At 34.1% G+C, this 16,727-nt stretch overlaps 3 protein-coding genes across 5 annotated transcripts; 2 read left to right on the plus strand and 1 right to left on the minus strand.

Annotated features, from left to right (window-relative positions):
* Positions 1-5,426: 5,426 nt before the first annotated feature.
* SIC (hydroxyproline-rich glycoprotein family protein) lies at positions 5,427-11,109 on the plus strand. Of its 3 annotated transcripts, none has more exons than XM_047313481.2 (3): positions 5,427-5,566; positions 8,896-9,210; positions 9,916-11,109. In XM_047313481.2, the coding sequence occupies exons 2-3, from the start codon at positions 8,901-8,903 to the stop codon at positions 10,776-10,778; spliced, it is 1,173 nt and encodes a 390-aa protein (XP_047169437.2). In that variant the 5' UTR covers positions 5,427-5,566; positions 8,896-8,900; the 3' UTR covers positions 10,779-11,109. The 3 variants fall into 3 exon arrangements, with proteins under 3 accessions (XP_047169437.2, XP_087950764.1, XP_087950763.1); XM_088094638.1 differs by lacking the exon at positions 5,427-5,566 and adding an exon at positions 7,217-7,356; XM_088094637.1 differs by lacking the exon at positions 5,427-5,566 and adding an exon at positions 7,907-8,411.
* On the plus strand, positions 5,442-7,860 carry LOC124837985 (Restriction endonuclease, type II-like superfamily protein). Its single transcript, XM_047313484.2, has 2 exons — positions 5,442-5,566; positions 6,921-7,860. The coding sequence occupies exon 2, from the start codon at positions 7,066-7,068 to the stop codon at positions 7,858-7,860; it is 795 nt and encodes a 264-aa protein (XP_047169440.1). The 5' UTR covers positions 5,442-5,566; positions 6,921-7,065.
* Positions 11,110-11,926: 817 nt separating the features above from the next.
* On the minus strand, positions 11,927-16,281 carry LOC124837983 (VIN3-like protein 2). Its single transcript, XM_047313478.2, has 4 exons — positions 16,092-16,281; positions 14,070-14,715; positions 13,489-13,808; positions 11,927-13,060 (listed from the first exon to the last, which is right to left on the minus strand). The coding sequence occupies exons 1-4, from the start codon at positions 16,147-16,149 to the stop codon at positions 12,231-12,233; spliced, it is 1,854 nt and encodes a 617-aa protein (XP_047169434.1). The 5' UTR covers positions 16,150-16,281; the 3' UTR covers positions 11,927-12,230.
* Between the last annotated feature and the right edge of the window lie 446 nt (positions 16,282-16,727).

Here is a 16,727-nt window from a genome sequence, read left to right on the forward strand (position 1 = left end):
CCTAGTTAACAAACGTCTAAAGTGCTTCAGAAGTCGGAGTGGCGGGATCAGACGTCTAAATGGAGTCAAAAAGTGACTTTTTAAATTTCAGGATTTAGGGTTTAGACGTCGATTCCCCAATTAACAGACGTCTAAAGTGCTTCAGAAGTCGGAGTGGCGGGATCAGACGTCTAAATGGAGTCAAAAAGTGACTTTTTAAATTTCTGGGTTTAGGGTTTAGACGTCGGTTCCCCCAATTAACAGATGTCTAAAGTGCTTCAGAAGTCGGTTCCCTCCATAATAGACGTCTAAATAGAATAAAATTTTTTTTTTAACTTTTTCGTTTAGTTTTGGCGTCTATTCGGGGGAGTCGACGTATATGAGTATTTAGACGTCGGGCCCTTCCATAACCGACGTCTAAATAGTTGTTTTATTTACGAAAAATGCCACCAGTCATTAATTACGTTGGATATTCGAGGGTTAGACGTCTAAAGGGTTACATTAAAGGTCTTTTTTGCACTAGTGTACTCTCTTTATTACACTAAAATAACATAAGGAAAAATTAATATCATACAAATTTTACACAAAATAATTAATTTAAAGAGTGATATCTAATATTAAGATATATAAATTGAATTTATCCTTGTTTCTTCCTATTTAATAATTAGTTTGTCATAACATAACACACATTGAATTGAAGACATGTTAGTCATAATTGTTATATACTAATTGGATGTTATGAAAGTTATAACATTACTCATGTATAAAGGCCTTTATTTCGTTTCTATGAATAGAACAAAACTAGACAATTAAGGACTCTTCATGAATAAGGACTAATTGTTAATGAAACCTACAATGAATGAGAAATTGTTAGTTGAATAATTACATTAACTTAAAAAAAAAAAAACTCAATAAGTATGACTAACGCTTTAATGTATGGAGTGAAGTAAACATGTCTTAATGAGGTGGTAATCCATGATATCATATACTATGTAGCTTGAGCCTGGGTTATAAGATCCTTGAACGCTTTGGGGCTAAAAAAAATCCATACTCCATTGACCGACTTAGCTCCACACTCATTGTGCCCATATACCTAAGACAATGAATGATACTCTAAGTTCAATAATTTTAATATAGTAAATATAGAAGACGCATTACTACTTACATGCATAGTTGGATGATAGAAATGTTTAAAATATAGTCTCCACCAACCACCTCTAATGTATCAAAAAGGGCAATATAAAATGGGACATAACATTTGATTCCAAATATTCGATAGTATTTTATTGTATCTTTATTGGTTTTCTATTTAACTTCGACAATATGTTGACAAGGTTTGAGAGACGATCATCCTCTATTTCCGTCATGTCGTCATCTTCATCAATAGCAGGGGTCTTGCACCTTTTATCATGTTGTCACATTTTCTTTCATTTGCATGTCAAGTCCTTTACATATTCCTTAATGACAAACAATCATTTGAACTTAGGTATTATGTGCTAAGACAAGATCGTCTAGAGACTAGATCGTTTAAGCAACTTAGGTTTTGATGTTTAACAAAAACATTAAATGAAATATTGTCTTTATGAAATGTTGTTTTAAAGAAATAACGTACAAGAGAAAAATATTTTAAAACATCTTTTATAGACAAAAACAAGTTCATAATAACATTTTCTAAACTATACTGTTTGATGAACAAAGTGTTATGAACAATGTCTAATAAAAGGAAACGTCTTTCTTAATTAATCATCTTATAAATGAAATGGGTAACAAACAATGTTTTACAAACAACATATAAACGTCTAAACAAACAGTGTCTTAACAAGCTAGTGTTTTATGAACAAAAATGTCTATATCATGATAACACTAAAGCTTAAAAAATGTTTTATTCAAAACAATTTTAATTCAAATAAAGCGTCTTATAAAATGTACCGTCTAACAAAAGACTGCGAAACGTTGCATAGTTCAAACAATTTTTTTGATAAAGCATCTAATGTTTTACACCATTTGATGATCATATATGTTGAGTGTTTTACCAAACGATGCATTTATTAATGAAATGACAAATGATAAAATGTTTTGAACACGCGGCCTAAAGCTTATCAATGTTCAAAATATTTAATGCATGTACGATAAAGTGCTTTAATACTTGTATATCTTGTTCTTGATATTTGTGCAGATCACAAAAGCATAAAGACTTGATCAGAATCACTACACCCAAGAAAAAAACGTTGAGAGATATGAATAATATTTTGGGAATGTTTCCCGTAAATACTTTTGCTCTAACACATCGTACAAGCTACATTTTTCTAAAAGGTTATGACTAAGCTCTGTACCTTTGCAAAGTAGACTTCAGTCTGACTTCTCACAAAAAGGCTACATGCTCTACATGAAGTTAACTTCTTTGTCTAACGATCATCTCTCAAAAACAGCTACATATAGACGGATGCTTGAAGAAGTTTGAAGAAAAGAAGAAGAAGGATAAGATAGTGAATTCGTGAATGCTCAAACAAGCTTATTGTGCTCATAGATTGTCTAAAACTAAATTTTCTAAGAGAGAAAAAAAACCTTAATAATATCTCATATTTATTTGTATTGTCTCTATCCTCTCTTTGACAGTTATCAATATGTATTTGCCCATAACATTGATTGTGTTATAGATTCTGAAGAGAATTAAAACACTTGGTGTTTAGCTCAATTGAGTTAAAAAGTCTAGACAAGTTGTCTAGGGTTGAACCAGAAGTGGTTAGAATATTGTACACCAAGAGTAGTGAAACTCAAATTAGTCGTGTGGACTAGGTGAACCAGTAGTGGTGGAATACTTGTTGTAAACTTGGAGAGGTAAAACTTGTGTGATCTTCTTGAAGATTAGTGGAACCCCTTAAGAGTTCTTAATGGAGAACTAGACGTAGCTCAGGTTGAGTAAACTAGTATAAAATTTGTGTTTTATTGTTTTGATCTTTGAAACGTTTTCCATATACGCTCTTCATAAAAACCAACATCTAATAATTTTATTTAAACTATATATCTGCTACAAACCATTATAAACTACTTTGGGAAAGAATTTTGAAAACACTATTTAGCCCCCTCCCCCCTCTAGTGTTTTTCCTATGTTTTCATTATGAGAAGGTACCACAACATCGTAGCGGGGGACCATCCACTTTTTTCATCAACATTATTTCTAGTAACTTTCTTTTTAAGATGTGATAACCTATATGTTGGGCACCTCTTCAATGCAACAAACTCGTTTATGTACAATACACAATCATTAAAGTATGCATGTATTTTCTTGTACTCCAAATTCATTGGACATAAAATTTTCTTGTAATCTAACAGTTTTGTGAAACTTTTATCGGTTCATCCATTTTTTGCTTTTAAACTGAACAATTTTAAAATTGTTGACAATCATATAAAGTTAATGCATGATGTTTCTTTGAATCAGACTTCAATGTATCATATAAATGAGCTATTCCAAAATTTTCTTCATTAAAATTAAGTACCATGTCCTCTAAATGATCATTCATTCATTCTTCTACATATTGTGATGTTCATGACGTTGTAAGGTTGTCTAATACTTCTCTATGTCAAGTCCAATTTGTATATCTCCTTACATACTAAAGATGAGAAGGTGATCACGCATTTCACCAAAATCCTAACATATTTGATTTAGACAAAAAACACAAGGATAATAATATGTCTCGTTCACAAAAATGACGTGTTCTTGAGCATATTGCAAGAACTCAAACTTTTTTTTCATACTCTTCACTATGAGGTGGATTCATCCAACTTCAATCCATGCTACATTGGTAACAAACTTCATCATTCTCAAATTTTTAATTCTCACAATGCAAGACCATACTGATTCAAAAAAAATATTTTTCATAATTCGGTAATATCTACATGAAGAAGTCTATCATCATTAATTTGATAAAATTTCGGTAGCATTTCACATTAATTTTCGAAATACACGAAATGAAAATGGTTACTCATGACCACAGTCAAGTATGCATCGAGAAAACAACACAAAATGGTCTAAACCAATTTGTTTTCAAATTTATGCATAAACTTACAATGTATACATATTAACAAATTATGAAAAATAATTCTTCTAAACTGTTCGATCAAACAATTCAAAATTTAATACAAATGATTAAAGTTTAATGACTAAATCTTAAATGGGAACTAAGGTTCCCTAATGTTTACATCTAAAGTTATTATAGATCTCAATATAACTTAACAATGCACCTTAATATAAACTAACAATACACCTAATAATAATTTATAATTTAATCAAATTATAAATTAATCAAACATATAATAAATCTAAAATTATATAAACATAAAACATCTAATATTAATCAAACATAACTCACATTCTGCGCAACCAAAAATCTAAAATTAATATATTAACCAAAAATCATAAAGTCACATTCTACAAAACCAAGGAGAACATGCAAAATAATGATTGAGCTCCCCAGAAACAGTCACGAATGCACATTGTAATGATGAGATGTGAAACTAACTATAATGGAAAAAAATATTCAAAGAGAAAGATGCTTCTCGATGCACCACAAGTAAAAATGGCCAAATATGTCACTTTTAGTTACCAAAGTCCTAACACCCTCTAAATGTTTACTGTCATCGACAAGTTAAACTTAAATTCAATAAACATTCTTTAGATATATTTGTGACGTTATGTATGACAAAAATAAGTATCTGTTATTAGTTTTTTATTCTATAAGCTAAATCAATAACGGATAATGTATACAAATATAACTTTTATTGTATTCTTGAATGTGTTTGAGATTTTTCTTAATTCATAAAATACCCAAAATATTAAAAAAAGCTTTGTTATATAATCAAACCCAATTTTATTTGGCGTTGAAGCTTTCGAATTAACCTACATGAAGCCGCAAAGACAATTTTTTAATAGAAGTTAGAGAATTTGACATTTACTTTGAAAATTTAGTGACCTTTGTTTTTTCAATCCCTTAAGTAACTTTTCATTACATAGTTTTATTAATAATTATTTTTCTCCAAAGTTTATATAAATAATCGACTTTCTTAATTTCTTTAGTTGTAGAAATTGAAGGAATATTATAAAATTTACAACAATTTACGTATGGGTTGAAGTAACTTAATTAGTTCTCCTTGATCATCCATTTTCTCACTGTAAAAGTTTTTATCATTTTGAGTCATAGTTCATATTTCATATTTAATTTTTTTCTTTTAAAACTATTCTGTTTAATTCTATTTTAAATTTAATTTATTGAGCAACTGGTCTAATAAAAGAATAATAGTATAATTTATATATTTCGAAATACTATTTTTTAATCGTATAAAATAAACATTTGTTGTGTCTAAATACTAGTTTTAAGGGAAAATGATAACGTGTGCCTGAAGTTCCTCGACGCCACCGTGTCAGTGAATAATAGGGTTACTACCGTAATTGTACGTGTTTCTTTCTCTCACACTCTCTATTTTGCCATAACCTAATATTAATCTTTTCCCGCTTACTTCATAACTCTCAATCATCGGTTTGCTTGAAAGCTTTCAGCTAAAGGATTTGGGGATAGAAGACCGAATCACAGTGAGTTTTACTTTGAGCGATTTATAGTTACGTCAAAATCTTTGTCTTGAAATTATGTTTTTCCTGAATTATGTCTGATTTTAGGTTAGGAAGGAAAATGCCCAAAAAGGGGATGGGAACTTAAACTTGGATTGAAAAATTACTTAATGTTTGTTCTCTTTGGAATTTTTCCATCGTTCTTGTGCTGATTATGTGATGTTCGATTTGACTCTTAGCGCTCTCGCTGAAAATTTACCTCTGCACGTACTTAAAATATCTTAGAATTTCAAGCCTTTTCGTTTGAAGTGATTTTTTGTAAGAGAATGGAGTTCAATGATAGCCGCTGAGTTAATTGAAGTTAGTTGGGGATATTATTTACTAAACTGGGTTGCACTGGATTTTGTCTTGTTTTGGAATGGATTATCGGTAGAAAAAGTCAATCAATTTTCCAAGGCCAAGGTGAAGCAACAAATAATTCATTCTACCTTTTCATGGTTTCACTATCATAAGGTAGAATCGGTTCTCGTATTTTGTTCAAACACGCTAATTGTTACCGGCCTGAACTTCAGTTAAGGGCCTTTTTGAAAACCTATTCGGCTTACGTTGTTTCTATTGGGCCAGATTTCTCAAACAGACTATAATGTTTTATTGGAATTTGGTTTTTTCAGAGACTCCCATTTTGTTCTGTGTTAGCTTTGTGAAGATGAATTTTGGGTTCAATTTTTCTTTAGGTGAGAATGAAGTCCATTTAGTTTTGAAATCAAATAAATTTATTCTCGCCTCAAAATATTAAAAAAAATAAACACTCAACAGTAGAACCAATAATTAATGTGTACTTCATCTATCTGACTGTTGTACAACACTAGGGCGTTTCCCCAGTTCTCTCTTTCTCTGTGTCTATCACCGTCATAATTCATGAAGACACCATATCCACGGTCAACTTAATCACTTTTGGTAAAACCTATCTTGCACCTCCTTCTTTCTCACATCAACACCTCTTCAATGTTCCCCATGGTTTAGGTCTTTTCTGTTTCTGTGGGTTTGTGGATCCATGTGCCATTATGTTTTTAATTAAATGCCATAAATTATCACATAAATTCCTATGAACTTTAATGTGGAAAGCTGTTTGATTTTAAGAATTTCAATGGATGAGCTTTCTACTAATGGCTCTTTGCTAACTGGGAATGAAACCATATACATGTTCAATGTTTGTAGAAAACATGCCATTGCCATGATGCACTGTTGTTCTCTTAAATACCATTTACCCATTCAGTTGTTGCCTAGCTTACATCTAAAGTTCAAGTGACAGTTATCTCTTTTTTAACGATGGTGAAATTGCTCCTGCATTCTCTCATGTTTGGCTGCAATGTTTCAGGCACCAAAGTTGCTGTTATGTGGATGCACTTGTTGCATGTCTAAGTAATAAGAGAAACTTTAGTAGTAATGCTTCTGTGCTGGTTTTTAGAGAAACTAAGCCTTGCTTCAAAAAACCTTCTAGAAAATTGCACGCACTTGGTGATATGTTAAAATACAGTTCTGTTGAAACTTATTCAGTCCTTCAAGCTAGCTGCCTTCAACATTGGTTTAAAAACTGGCAAGCACTTAGGAGAAACAAATTGACAGCTAGCACTTTTGCTGCTGCTATTGGGTTTTGGCGTCGGCAAAGGGTCCAGCTGTGGTTAGAGAAGATTGGTGCTATTGAACCTTTCTCTGGAAACCTTGCCACCTGTTGGAGCAATATCAAAGAGGAGGAAGCACTTGAAAGATACAAACTGATAACTGGAAATACAGTGTTGTTTCCTGAATTTCAGGTATATGATTCACACCCACAAGACAGCTGGCTTGCTGCTTCACCAGATGGTGTAATCGACAGTCTAGTGCATGAATTGCCTTCTCGTGGAGTACTGGAGATAAAGTGTCCATATTTCAATGGGGACTTAAGTAAAGCTTTCCCTTGGTCTCGAATTCCAATTCACTATATTCCTCAAGCTCAGGGTTTAATGGAGATTCTAGGAAGGGATTGGATGGATTTTTATGTTTGGACTCCTAATGGTAGTAGTCTATTCAGGTTACATCGTGATGCTGAGTATTGGGATGTAATGGAAATAGCACTGTATGATTTCTGGTGGAAGCATGTCCATCCAGCGAGAGAGTTGTATAGTAGTAATGTATTAAGAAGTCCCCTTTTTCAATTAAGAACAGTGAGGCCAGCTCCTAGGCATGAATTATGTAGAGATATTGTTTATAAAAGCAAACACATTGCTGCTAATTCTAAGTTGTTGATGCGGGAGATACATGGGAAATTGATAAATTGATGCCTTCAGTTGGTATAGGAGAGTCATGAGACGAGTAACAAATTCTTTATTATAGACTACACAATATTTGAGTGGTGAGTGTGAATCAATATTGTTAATGAATAAATTGATGTTATTGGAGAAGAATGACATTATTACTTTGTCGTGTTGATTATTAGATGAGATTATTTGAAGCTGGAGAGTGGGTAGAGACAGACTTAAAAGGTTATAGAACTATACAAAATTGAGAAATGTGATAGAGTAAGGGTTGTGTTTGACTGCAAGGATGCCTATAGATCTCTTCAAATGTCTCGTGTGTTTGCTCTTGCACCCTCCCTGTCTTCCTATATTCGTCAGTGTATTAGATCTGTTGGATCACTTTTCTAATAACAATAAAATCACCTGCTATTTGGAGTTAAATGGTTACAATGGGATATATGGAGTTACTTGCTATAAAATTCAGTTTGAGGTTGCAGGTCTTGTTACTTTTCTCTTCCTCTCTTCGATATTACCTTATATTAAGACTCTTCTTCTCATAGTCAGCACGACCCAGTAACATAGGTTCCAGCAAGGTGATTTATTAGTTCTACTGAGCTTGAATTGAAGTTTCAATTGTAATTTTAATCAATTGATTGTTAACTTGGTTGTCCTAATTGTAATTTGTACAGGATGTTATCTATTAATGTTTTGAAAGGCATAAAGTTGTCTCTTTTATACTAAAAGTGAACTAGTAAATATTTGTAGTCCTTGCAGGTGTTTGTTAAACTATGTTATGATTTACTATCCAGTGTTTTGAGTGAAAAGGTTCAAATTTTGACCATGCTGTCTTATGCATTTTCTGAAATAGGTAAAGGGTGCTTTGAATAAAAATCTGGGACTTGAAAGTTACTTAATTACCTTCAAAATTAACAGCTTTTCATAAGTTTATGAGAAGTTGTTTGTTTTGCTTATTGTTTTTGCTGTTTATGAGCAGTAGTTGATGTGTTTGTGACAAATTTTATGGTGGCTATTATTGCTTATTTATATTATGCCTGTAACTACCTTTTGGATTCTCAGGTTACATGGAGGATTCAGAGCAGAGGAAGAAAAGGCTGAGAGAAATGCGCATGCAAGCTGATCATGCTGATGTTTCTGGTGCTGTGGAAGGTTCTGCTATGCCCGGTTCTCTCTCAAATCCCTTGATTGAAGCTCCTTTAACTATGCCATCATGGGATAAATCGAATGCTGCTCCAAGGTTTGACTTTTATACAGATCCGATGAGTGCCTTCTCTTCTAACAAAAGGAACAATACCAGTATCCAGGCTGCACCGGATAGTTTCCCTCCAAATGTTGGTCCCTCTCCTATGGCACAATATTCATCCCCACATCCAGGTACTGATATGTTCACCAATTACTGTTTACCTGACGTTGGTATCCTTTAATTTGATTTGTATAAGTAGCTATGCAGTCAGAGTCTTGTAGATTCATGTAGCAATAAGATAATAAGCCTGATTTATGGTGAATATTATACTACGTCCATCCATAATGGAATGAGGACTTTACATTCCGGCAACACCCCTTCCCCTTTGACACCTATTTAGCAAGTAGGCTGATATTTTTACCCTTCAAATGTCGAGTTTTTACATTGAATAAGTTTTCAGCACATTATTTCCATCGATTGACAACAATCTACACCGTTTTGAAAATTGACTCAATCAAGAAGGAAATCTACTCCTCCAAAAGATTGTTTAAATCATAACAATTTAGCATAAAGGATTTGGTTGAGTCCAATTTGGATCTTTTAAAGGTACAGATTTATATGTTAATTTAAATACTTTTGGGTGATTCAGATGACGCAGTCCCAATCTTTCAAGGACTAAAACTTCATGCTACTCTGTAATCTATGAGAAGTTTCCCTGGTCTGTTTTTATATAATAAATTAATAATTGTTGAATAAAAGTATGCAGCATTGCTTTTTGAGTCAGTTCTATATGTTTTCTAGTATTAACTACCTCAAATTTCTCGTGTGCTCTACTATCTAGATTTACCTTATCTATTCCTCAATGACAATTGTTATTCATTGATTGGATATAACAGAATCAACAAATCCACGGATGACTCTGCCTCCTTTTCAAGTATCAGCACCAGCATATGGAAACCTGGATTTTAGTGGACCTAGAGGCCCTGCTCACGATAACTTCCTATTCCATCCATCAAGTGTTGGTAGACATCCAAATCCTAGATTCGAACCATCAGGTGGTCCATTATATAACTCTACACAGGGCATAGCTCACCGGGCCAGTTACAGTCCTAATCCTTCTCCAGGATACAGGAATAGTCCTGGGCCCAGTTACAGTCCCAATCCTTCTCCAGGATACAGCAACAGTCATAGGCCAAGTTACAGTCCCAATCCTTCTCCAGGGTACAGCAACAGTCCTAGGTCCAGTTACAGTTCCAATCCTTCTCCAGGATACAGCAACAGTCATAGGCCCAGTTACAGTCCCAATCCTTCTCCAGGATACAGCAACAGTCCTAGGCCCAGTTACAGTCCCAATCCTTCTCCGGGATACAGGAGCAATCCTAGGCCTGGTCAAGGGCGAGGCAGGGGTGTATGGCACAACCCTGGTAGCTCTGTTTCAGGACGGGGTAGTGGACGAGGACCTAATTTTCATGGTCATTTGTCCAACGAAAACCCAGGTCCTGGTCCCAATCGATTTTACAAGAGCTCCATGGTTGAAGATCCATGGAACCATTTAGAGCCTAAGATATGGGAAGCAATTAATGGTTCTTTACATTCTTCACGAATACCTGAGAAAGTAAAACCCTGGATTTCAAAATCAAAGAGTACAATAGGAGAGGGATCATCTGCTGCATCTGTCAAGTTCCGTTCTGAACCAAGCCTTGCTGAGTACTTGGCTACTGCATTCAATGAAGCTGCCAACGATACAGAAAATGTATGATGACAGCTGCTCATTACATGAAGGGCCCATCATGACGTTACAGAGAGGAATGAATTTCCAGCCAGTGAAAAAACCAAATAAATTTCAAGTCACTTCATAGATTAATGCCAAGGAGGTACTATTTGTACTAAAACACGAGAAAATTTTTGGGATGTGTTCGGTACTTCGCACGGTTTGATATGTTGGCATCCAATTAATTGTGTACTATCTAAAGTTGTACCGGTCCAGATAAAAAGTCCATTAATTTGTCTAGAAAGTATAAACTGCAAAATTATAATCACATGTGGATCGCTGGTACCTGCTGAAATTACGATCAAATGCTTTATCTCAAGTGACATGTGCATGCCTATACTGTGATGCAGTGAGCATTTAATGGACTGCTAATATGAAAGTGTTTTTCTAATTAGACTTACACCCACTAACATCACATTTTTGTCTTTCACATTTTTTACCGCTTTTAATCTTGTTTGTATTACTACTACAAAGTATTGTCATTTGGGCAAGCTGGAATACACACTTGTAAATTTCATTTATTATGATATCATTATTGGGAATATGACTATTTTAAAAAGTTGTTAGGATAGATATCATTTATAAGAGTGTTTGTAAAATTTAAAATAATTAAAATGAAAAAATAAGAGCTAAAGTAGAATTTAGATAGGTTAAAAAACAATGCTTCTTTCGTTATCTTTTATGAAAATACAACTTTTACCACCCTTCACAACCGGAACAAAAGAAAAGCAAATCATATTCTAATGACTTATCTGTGAGTGAACAAATTCGAAGAATACCAAACAAAAATGGAAACACTCTAGTCGCAAACTCATATCATCGTAAATGAACTTTTAATGATAAGTAAACACATTTTTGTTTATCTTTATGTTCCCTCACTATAATTTTCCCTTCTTTTTTTTTTCATTGCATTATCAAGTCTTTTTCGCTTAGATTAATAGGGATTGTGTGGGTAAACCCTGACAGTACATACGAATTACTTTGATTATGAATTTTGTTTTTCCAGAATTTTTATATTTAGCATAAATTGTGTTACAATCATTTAAAATTATACTGAAGTTGACTTTTGACTATCTTCTGAAGTTGCTTCCAACCGAACTCCAATCCAACGTTGCGTAGAATGTGAATTAAATTTAAAAAACATAGCCTAAGTGATTTCATATTGTTAGATAAGTAATAAAGTGTGAGGAGAAATCTAAGGTAGAGCGCATAAGTGGGGATATGTGATATAATCCAACAATCACTCCACTGACCAGTAAGTACATAATGGAAAGTAAATGGTATAAAAGAGCATAAACTACTTCCTGAAGGAAGAAGAAATGAAGAGTTGAAAAAACGTGATATCCATGGACTGTCCCTGTAACTCCCACAAAGTGTTACAAAGTTTCTATGGGTGGAGTCAGAAAAACAAGTATTTAGTGTTGTAGAAGGCATCCATCCTCACAAGGGTTTTTGCTCGCAACATATTTCATCGCTGAAAGTGTGTATGAGCTGGTCTGCTAAGCTTGCTGGGTCGTCGATCAATGCATCAACAAAAGCACTAACCACCCTTCTCTCCTGTTGAGTAGCCTTAAGGCTGAACCAAGTCAGAAATCTCACTCTGAAGATTTCATCTATGTGCCCTAGATGCTCCAACCATTTCACCACCCTCACCGAATACTCGTAGTCATTTTCCTTCGACCGCTTTCTACCATTCAAACCAGGAATTTGCCTCATCTCGTAGGATTTACAAGGTGTCGAAGGTGAAACTGCAGCAGCAAAATTTTTATATGCAAAAGGCTCTAAACACTGAGGCTTCGACAGGAACTCTTCAAACCTTCCTCTGATGTTCAAACTCATGGGTTTCCCAGGTTGTTGTCGAGATGATAACTTCATGTCGGAGTTGGCAGACTCTGTGGGATGATGAGTTTCGGCAGTTATATGATCCTGACCACACATTTCCACTCTAAAACGATTTCCCCCACAACTTATTCCTTTTGCAGAATTGGTGGGCTCACACTGGGTCACCCATTTAGCCTCTGCAGCACCCAAAATCCCTGTGCTGCTGAACAGAGAAGCCTTGCAAAAGTACTCAGTTGAAGGGTGCAGGTTTTCTAACTTGAATCTTTTCTCCGGCCTCAAGACGATGAAGGTGGGTTGTTCAGGGTAGTCTGTAGTTGATACTCTGTGCCAAAGCCTGCAGCCTAGAAAGTTCTTTAAAAGTTTGTCATTGTACTCCAGCACGATAACCACTGAAGTAGGAAGACACTCTTCAAAACGAATTGAACATGCTGCCGAATAAAGTCACCAGAAAAGTCATATCAGTACTGGTAATTAAAGCAAAATTTACTGATGCAAAAACAACACTGTTTAATGGTTCAATTGATTTACTTTATTTGATCTCTCATGTTGTTATATCATATAATCATTTAGAAGAAATGCAATTTCATATTCTCAATCATTGTCTATCATGGAATGAGACTTGCCATTGCCAATGTCTAAACCATTTAAGTCTTCTCCATATTGAAGAAAAACTGAAAAAGTAAAATTATTTAGTTCTTTCCTTTATTCCTCCATATTGAGAATAGTCATACTTGGAATTATTCTGGATCCAAAATTTCAAGACTACTGTATTTTATCATGAAAATCAAGATAAGTTCTGGTTCTGCCTGCCATTTGTTCAATAAAATGACCATTGAAAAAATAATAAAAAGCTTACTTGGTGCATCTTTCTTTTCCACAGAAACAGAGAAAAGGTCAGAAAACTTTGAATCAAAACATTCAATTGCAGCTGAGCACAATCTCTGAACCTCAGCACCACATGAAAGCCGGCTTACAATTCCACGAGTCATCCTCGCATATACATGATCGAGTGATCCCACTTCATTCTCCAGTAATTTGAGAGCAGTTTCTACAATCTTTTGCAGTTCCTTGTACATTTCTGTTCCTACAAGAATTCTGTGAGCCAGGGATATTCGCAAAGACAGTATATCCATTCTTCTTGCTTCTTTGGCAACCAATAATTGCTTTCTCCATGTCCTGTAAAATCCAAACATCCATTCCAAAAAACAAAATAAAATAAAAACTGTAGCTTATATGAGCCACCTTACACTGCAACAGACCACTAATATGACTCTTTGTAATAACACCTCTTTTGTTAATAAGTTCTCCCATTAACATGTGAACAGGTGACAATTTATTAATAGGGTTTATAAAATTACGAATGAATGTATGTATGTAATTATCTATGCATATTTTACTTTTGCATGCTGATAAAGAAAAAGTATATAACCAACTTACTTCATCAGTTCATTACTTTTTCCACAAGAAACACAACAGAAGGCTCCATCTAACTTAATACCACAACTACCCTTCAAATTGCCAGACATTTGACTACTCAAAGCACATTGCAAATGACAGGACATTCCACATGACTCCTCATTGGGAAGATCAGAGCTGCAAGTCAACCACAAACTTGGATCCTTGTTATCATCATAGCAATGACATATGCAACAAGAACATCTCTTGCAAAAAGAGTCGTCTGGATTCAATGTAGCTTTGCATGCGACATTTTGACACAAAAAGGTTTTCACTACTTCCTCTTTAATGTTCTCTAGAGGAGCATGGTGTAAATCCTCAGATGCAGGTTTCTTTTTCCTTTTAGATCCAATGCAACTTCTGGTAGGAGCTGGCATATTTCCGGTTACGTGCAAGTTCGAGTTCTTAGAAATTATCTTCAAAAGATGTTCTATCATTTGACTCTTGGTATAGCCTGTATACTTCCTCTCTTTGCCTAATTCAGCACAGATTATTTCTAGAAGTTCCCTGCGTGTAAATGTCTGAAGCATAGTAGAGGCATCTTTTGACTGTCGTGCAATCTCATGGACTAGTCTTTGCTTTTCCGGCAAACTCAGCACACCCCATTTTGCAGGGTCAAGAAGAAAACCTGTAGAGAAACACAACATTGTTAGCTTGAACTTCATTACGTGTCTAAAGTGCTGATAAATGAAGTTCAACACGACTTATATGGAAATATAGTTAACAAATTTACAATATGCATGACTGTCCTCTTGAGAATTAAACACTATTTATCACCTGCCAAAAATATATAATACGTTTACAAAAAGAAAAGACTAAAATAACACATGCAGAAGGTGCAATCCAGAAAAGAAATAAACCCTTATATACTGTGTTTAACATATAGTTTTCCAAACCAAACATTAATTCAAAATAATGCAACAATAACAACCTGCCAGTAGTTGAGCCATTATCACTATGCATTCTGATTATTAAAAAACTGAGTTCTCATTTGCATTAACCTCTAATACAGTTCGTACACTTCAATTCCAAATACATTATTATTATTAATATTATTATGAACTTAACAGTCATGCAGCTAAACACACTTCCATTTCCCATTCCTAATTTGAATGTGATGAAGGGGGTGCCATCACAGGTGGCAGGCATAAAAACGAACAACATTTAGCCTTTAGAAGTGAAGGAGGTGCCACAAGAGTCTAATCCTCACGGAAAGGGAACAAGAGAATAACAGTCAGAAATTAATTAACCATATTTCTATGGTCTACTTTTTCTAAAAAAAAAAGGCTTGTTGAAAATAAAAGATTGAAACAACTCAAGACAACCCTATATCAACTGCATTAACATTTTATCGATCAAAATTACAGAGTTCCAAAATCGTCTAGTATCACTTAAACTTGAAGCTAGCAACCACACGATTCACTGGAGAAATTGATAATCCTAATCCATGCATCAGAGAGATTCACTAGAGGCACAACCTGGGACATGCATATGTAGATACTGAATAGAGATGTCTCAACCTAGAGAGAAAAATCTGGATGATACACTTGCACAACCACCTACGGGATTTCAGGGATTTATCCAAATATGTTAAACCTTAATTTCTTCGTAACTACATAACCCAGAACCGCTTATGAGGGAAAACATTTAAAAAAACCGAGGAAAGTGGAAAAAAATTTAATTTTTATATAACTGGTCATGTATGGCCTCAAAGAAAAACCATTTGCCTTTACAAATTTCCCATTTTTCCAACAGTTGTGTGATGAAAACAGGTATGTAAAAGCACCCAACTACACAAACCATCAAAGCAATAATGCAAATGACGAAAACTGAAACTTTCATAACCTACATTGTGAACTGAAGAACACCCACGATTTATTTAAGGTAGATACAACAGAAAAGAAAGTAAAAAACGTGAAAGTTCATGGTTTTTTATTTTTTATTTTACATGATAAAAAAACGTAAAACCCCAGATAGTGAAACAGCAAGAGAGAGAAAAGTGACCTGAATAAGCGGTGTTGGTGCCCAAAAAAGCAGAACCCTTGGTCTCTTCTTCGTTCATGATTCTCTCACACACAAGAATTTGCAGTTTTATCTGAGAGTGAGTAGCGGCATTGCTGATCTATTGATATTGGTGGGAGAGAGAAAGAGAGTGAGAGAAAAAGATAGAAGGAGTGGCATGTAATTGAGCATTCAATGCTAGGATACAAAATTTATGCTTGACGAGTGATTTGGTATAACGTAATTCCCGAAAAGGGAAACTCGGAAACAAAAGTGCCAAATAATCAAATAATAAAAGGCTTTTTGGTTGATTAGGGTTGATACAAGTAATTAATTAACATATTATTTTTATAAGAAAGGTTTTATTGTCTAATATCGTATCACTAAAATCTCATTTCATATACACTTCTTCTTATTGATAAATTCAGCAACTTTTTAGATAAAATCATTTACTGTTTAAACCTCTAAATTAATCTTCTTTAGGTCAACTTTTAATGATCATGGTGGGTTTTTTCTCAACATTCAATATATATTTATATTTAGAAAGATAAAATATTTTATGTTTATATATTTAATCCATTTTGGTGAATATAAAAAATAATTTTAGAACCATAAAAGTTTTCTATAAATATAATATAA

Source organism: Vigna umbellata, chromosome 7 (genome assembly GCF_029865625.1).
Source record: "Vigna umbellata cultivar VRB3 chromosome 7, Vumbellata_1.0, whole genome shotgun sequence".
NCBI lineage: Eukaryota > Viridiplantae > Streptophyta > Magnoliopsida > Fabales > Fabaceae > Vigna > Vigna umbellata.

Bases quoted from the DNA above. Each gene is read 5' to 3' on its own strand.
- SIC (XM_047313481.2), top strand. From the start codon at position 8,901: ATGGAGGATTCAGAGCAGAGGAAGAAAAGGCTGAGAGAAATGCGCATG. The intron at 9,211-9,915 runs GTACTGATATGT...TGGATATAACAG, and splicing joins ATATTCATCCCCACATCCAG to AATCAACAAATCCACGGATG.
- LOC124837983 (XM_047313478.2), bottom strand. From the start codon at position 16,149: ATGAACGAAGAAGAGACCAAGGGTTCTGCTTTTTTGGGCACCAACACC. The intron at 14,716-16,091 runs GTCACTTTTCTC...GTTTCTCTACAG, and splicing joins CACCAACACCGCTTATTCAG to GTTTTCTTCTTGACCCTGCA. The intron at 13,809-14,069 runs GTAAGTTGGTTA...TGGATTTTACAG, and splicing joins AAAAGTAATGAACTGATGAA to GACATGGAGAAAGCAATTAT.
- LOC124837985 (XM_047313484.2), top strand. From the start codon at position 7,066: ATGTTAAAATACAGTTCTGTTGAAACTTATTCAGTCCTTCAAGCTAGC.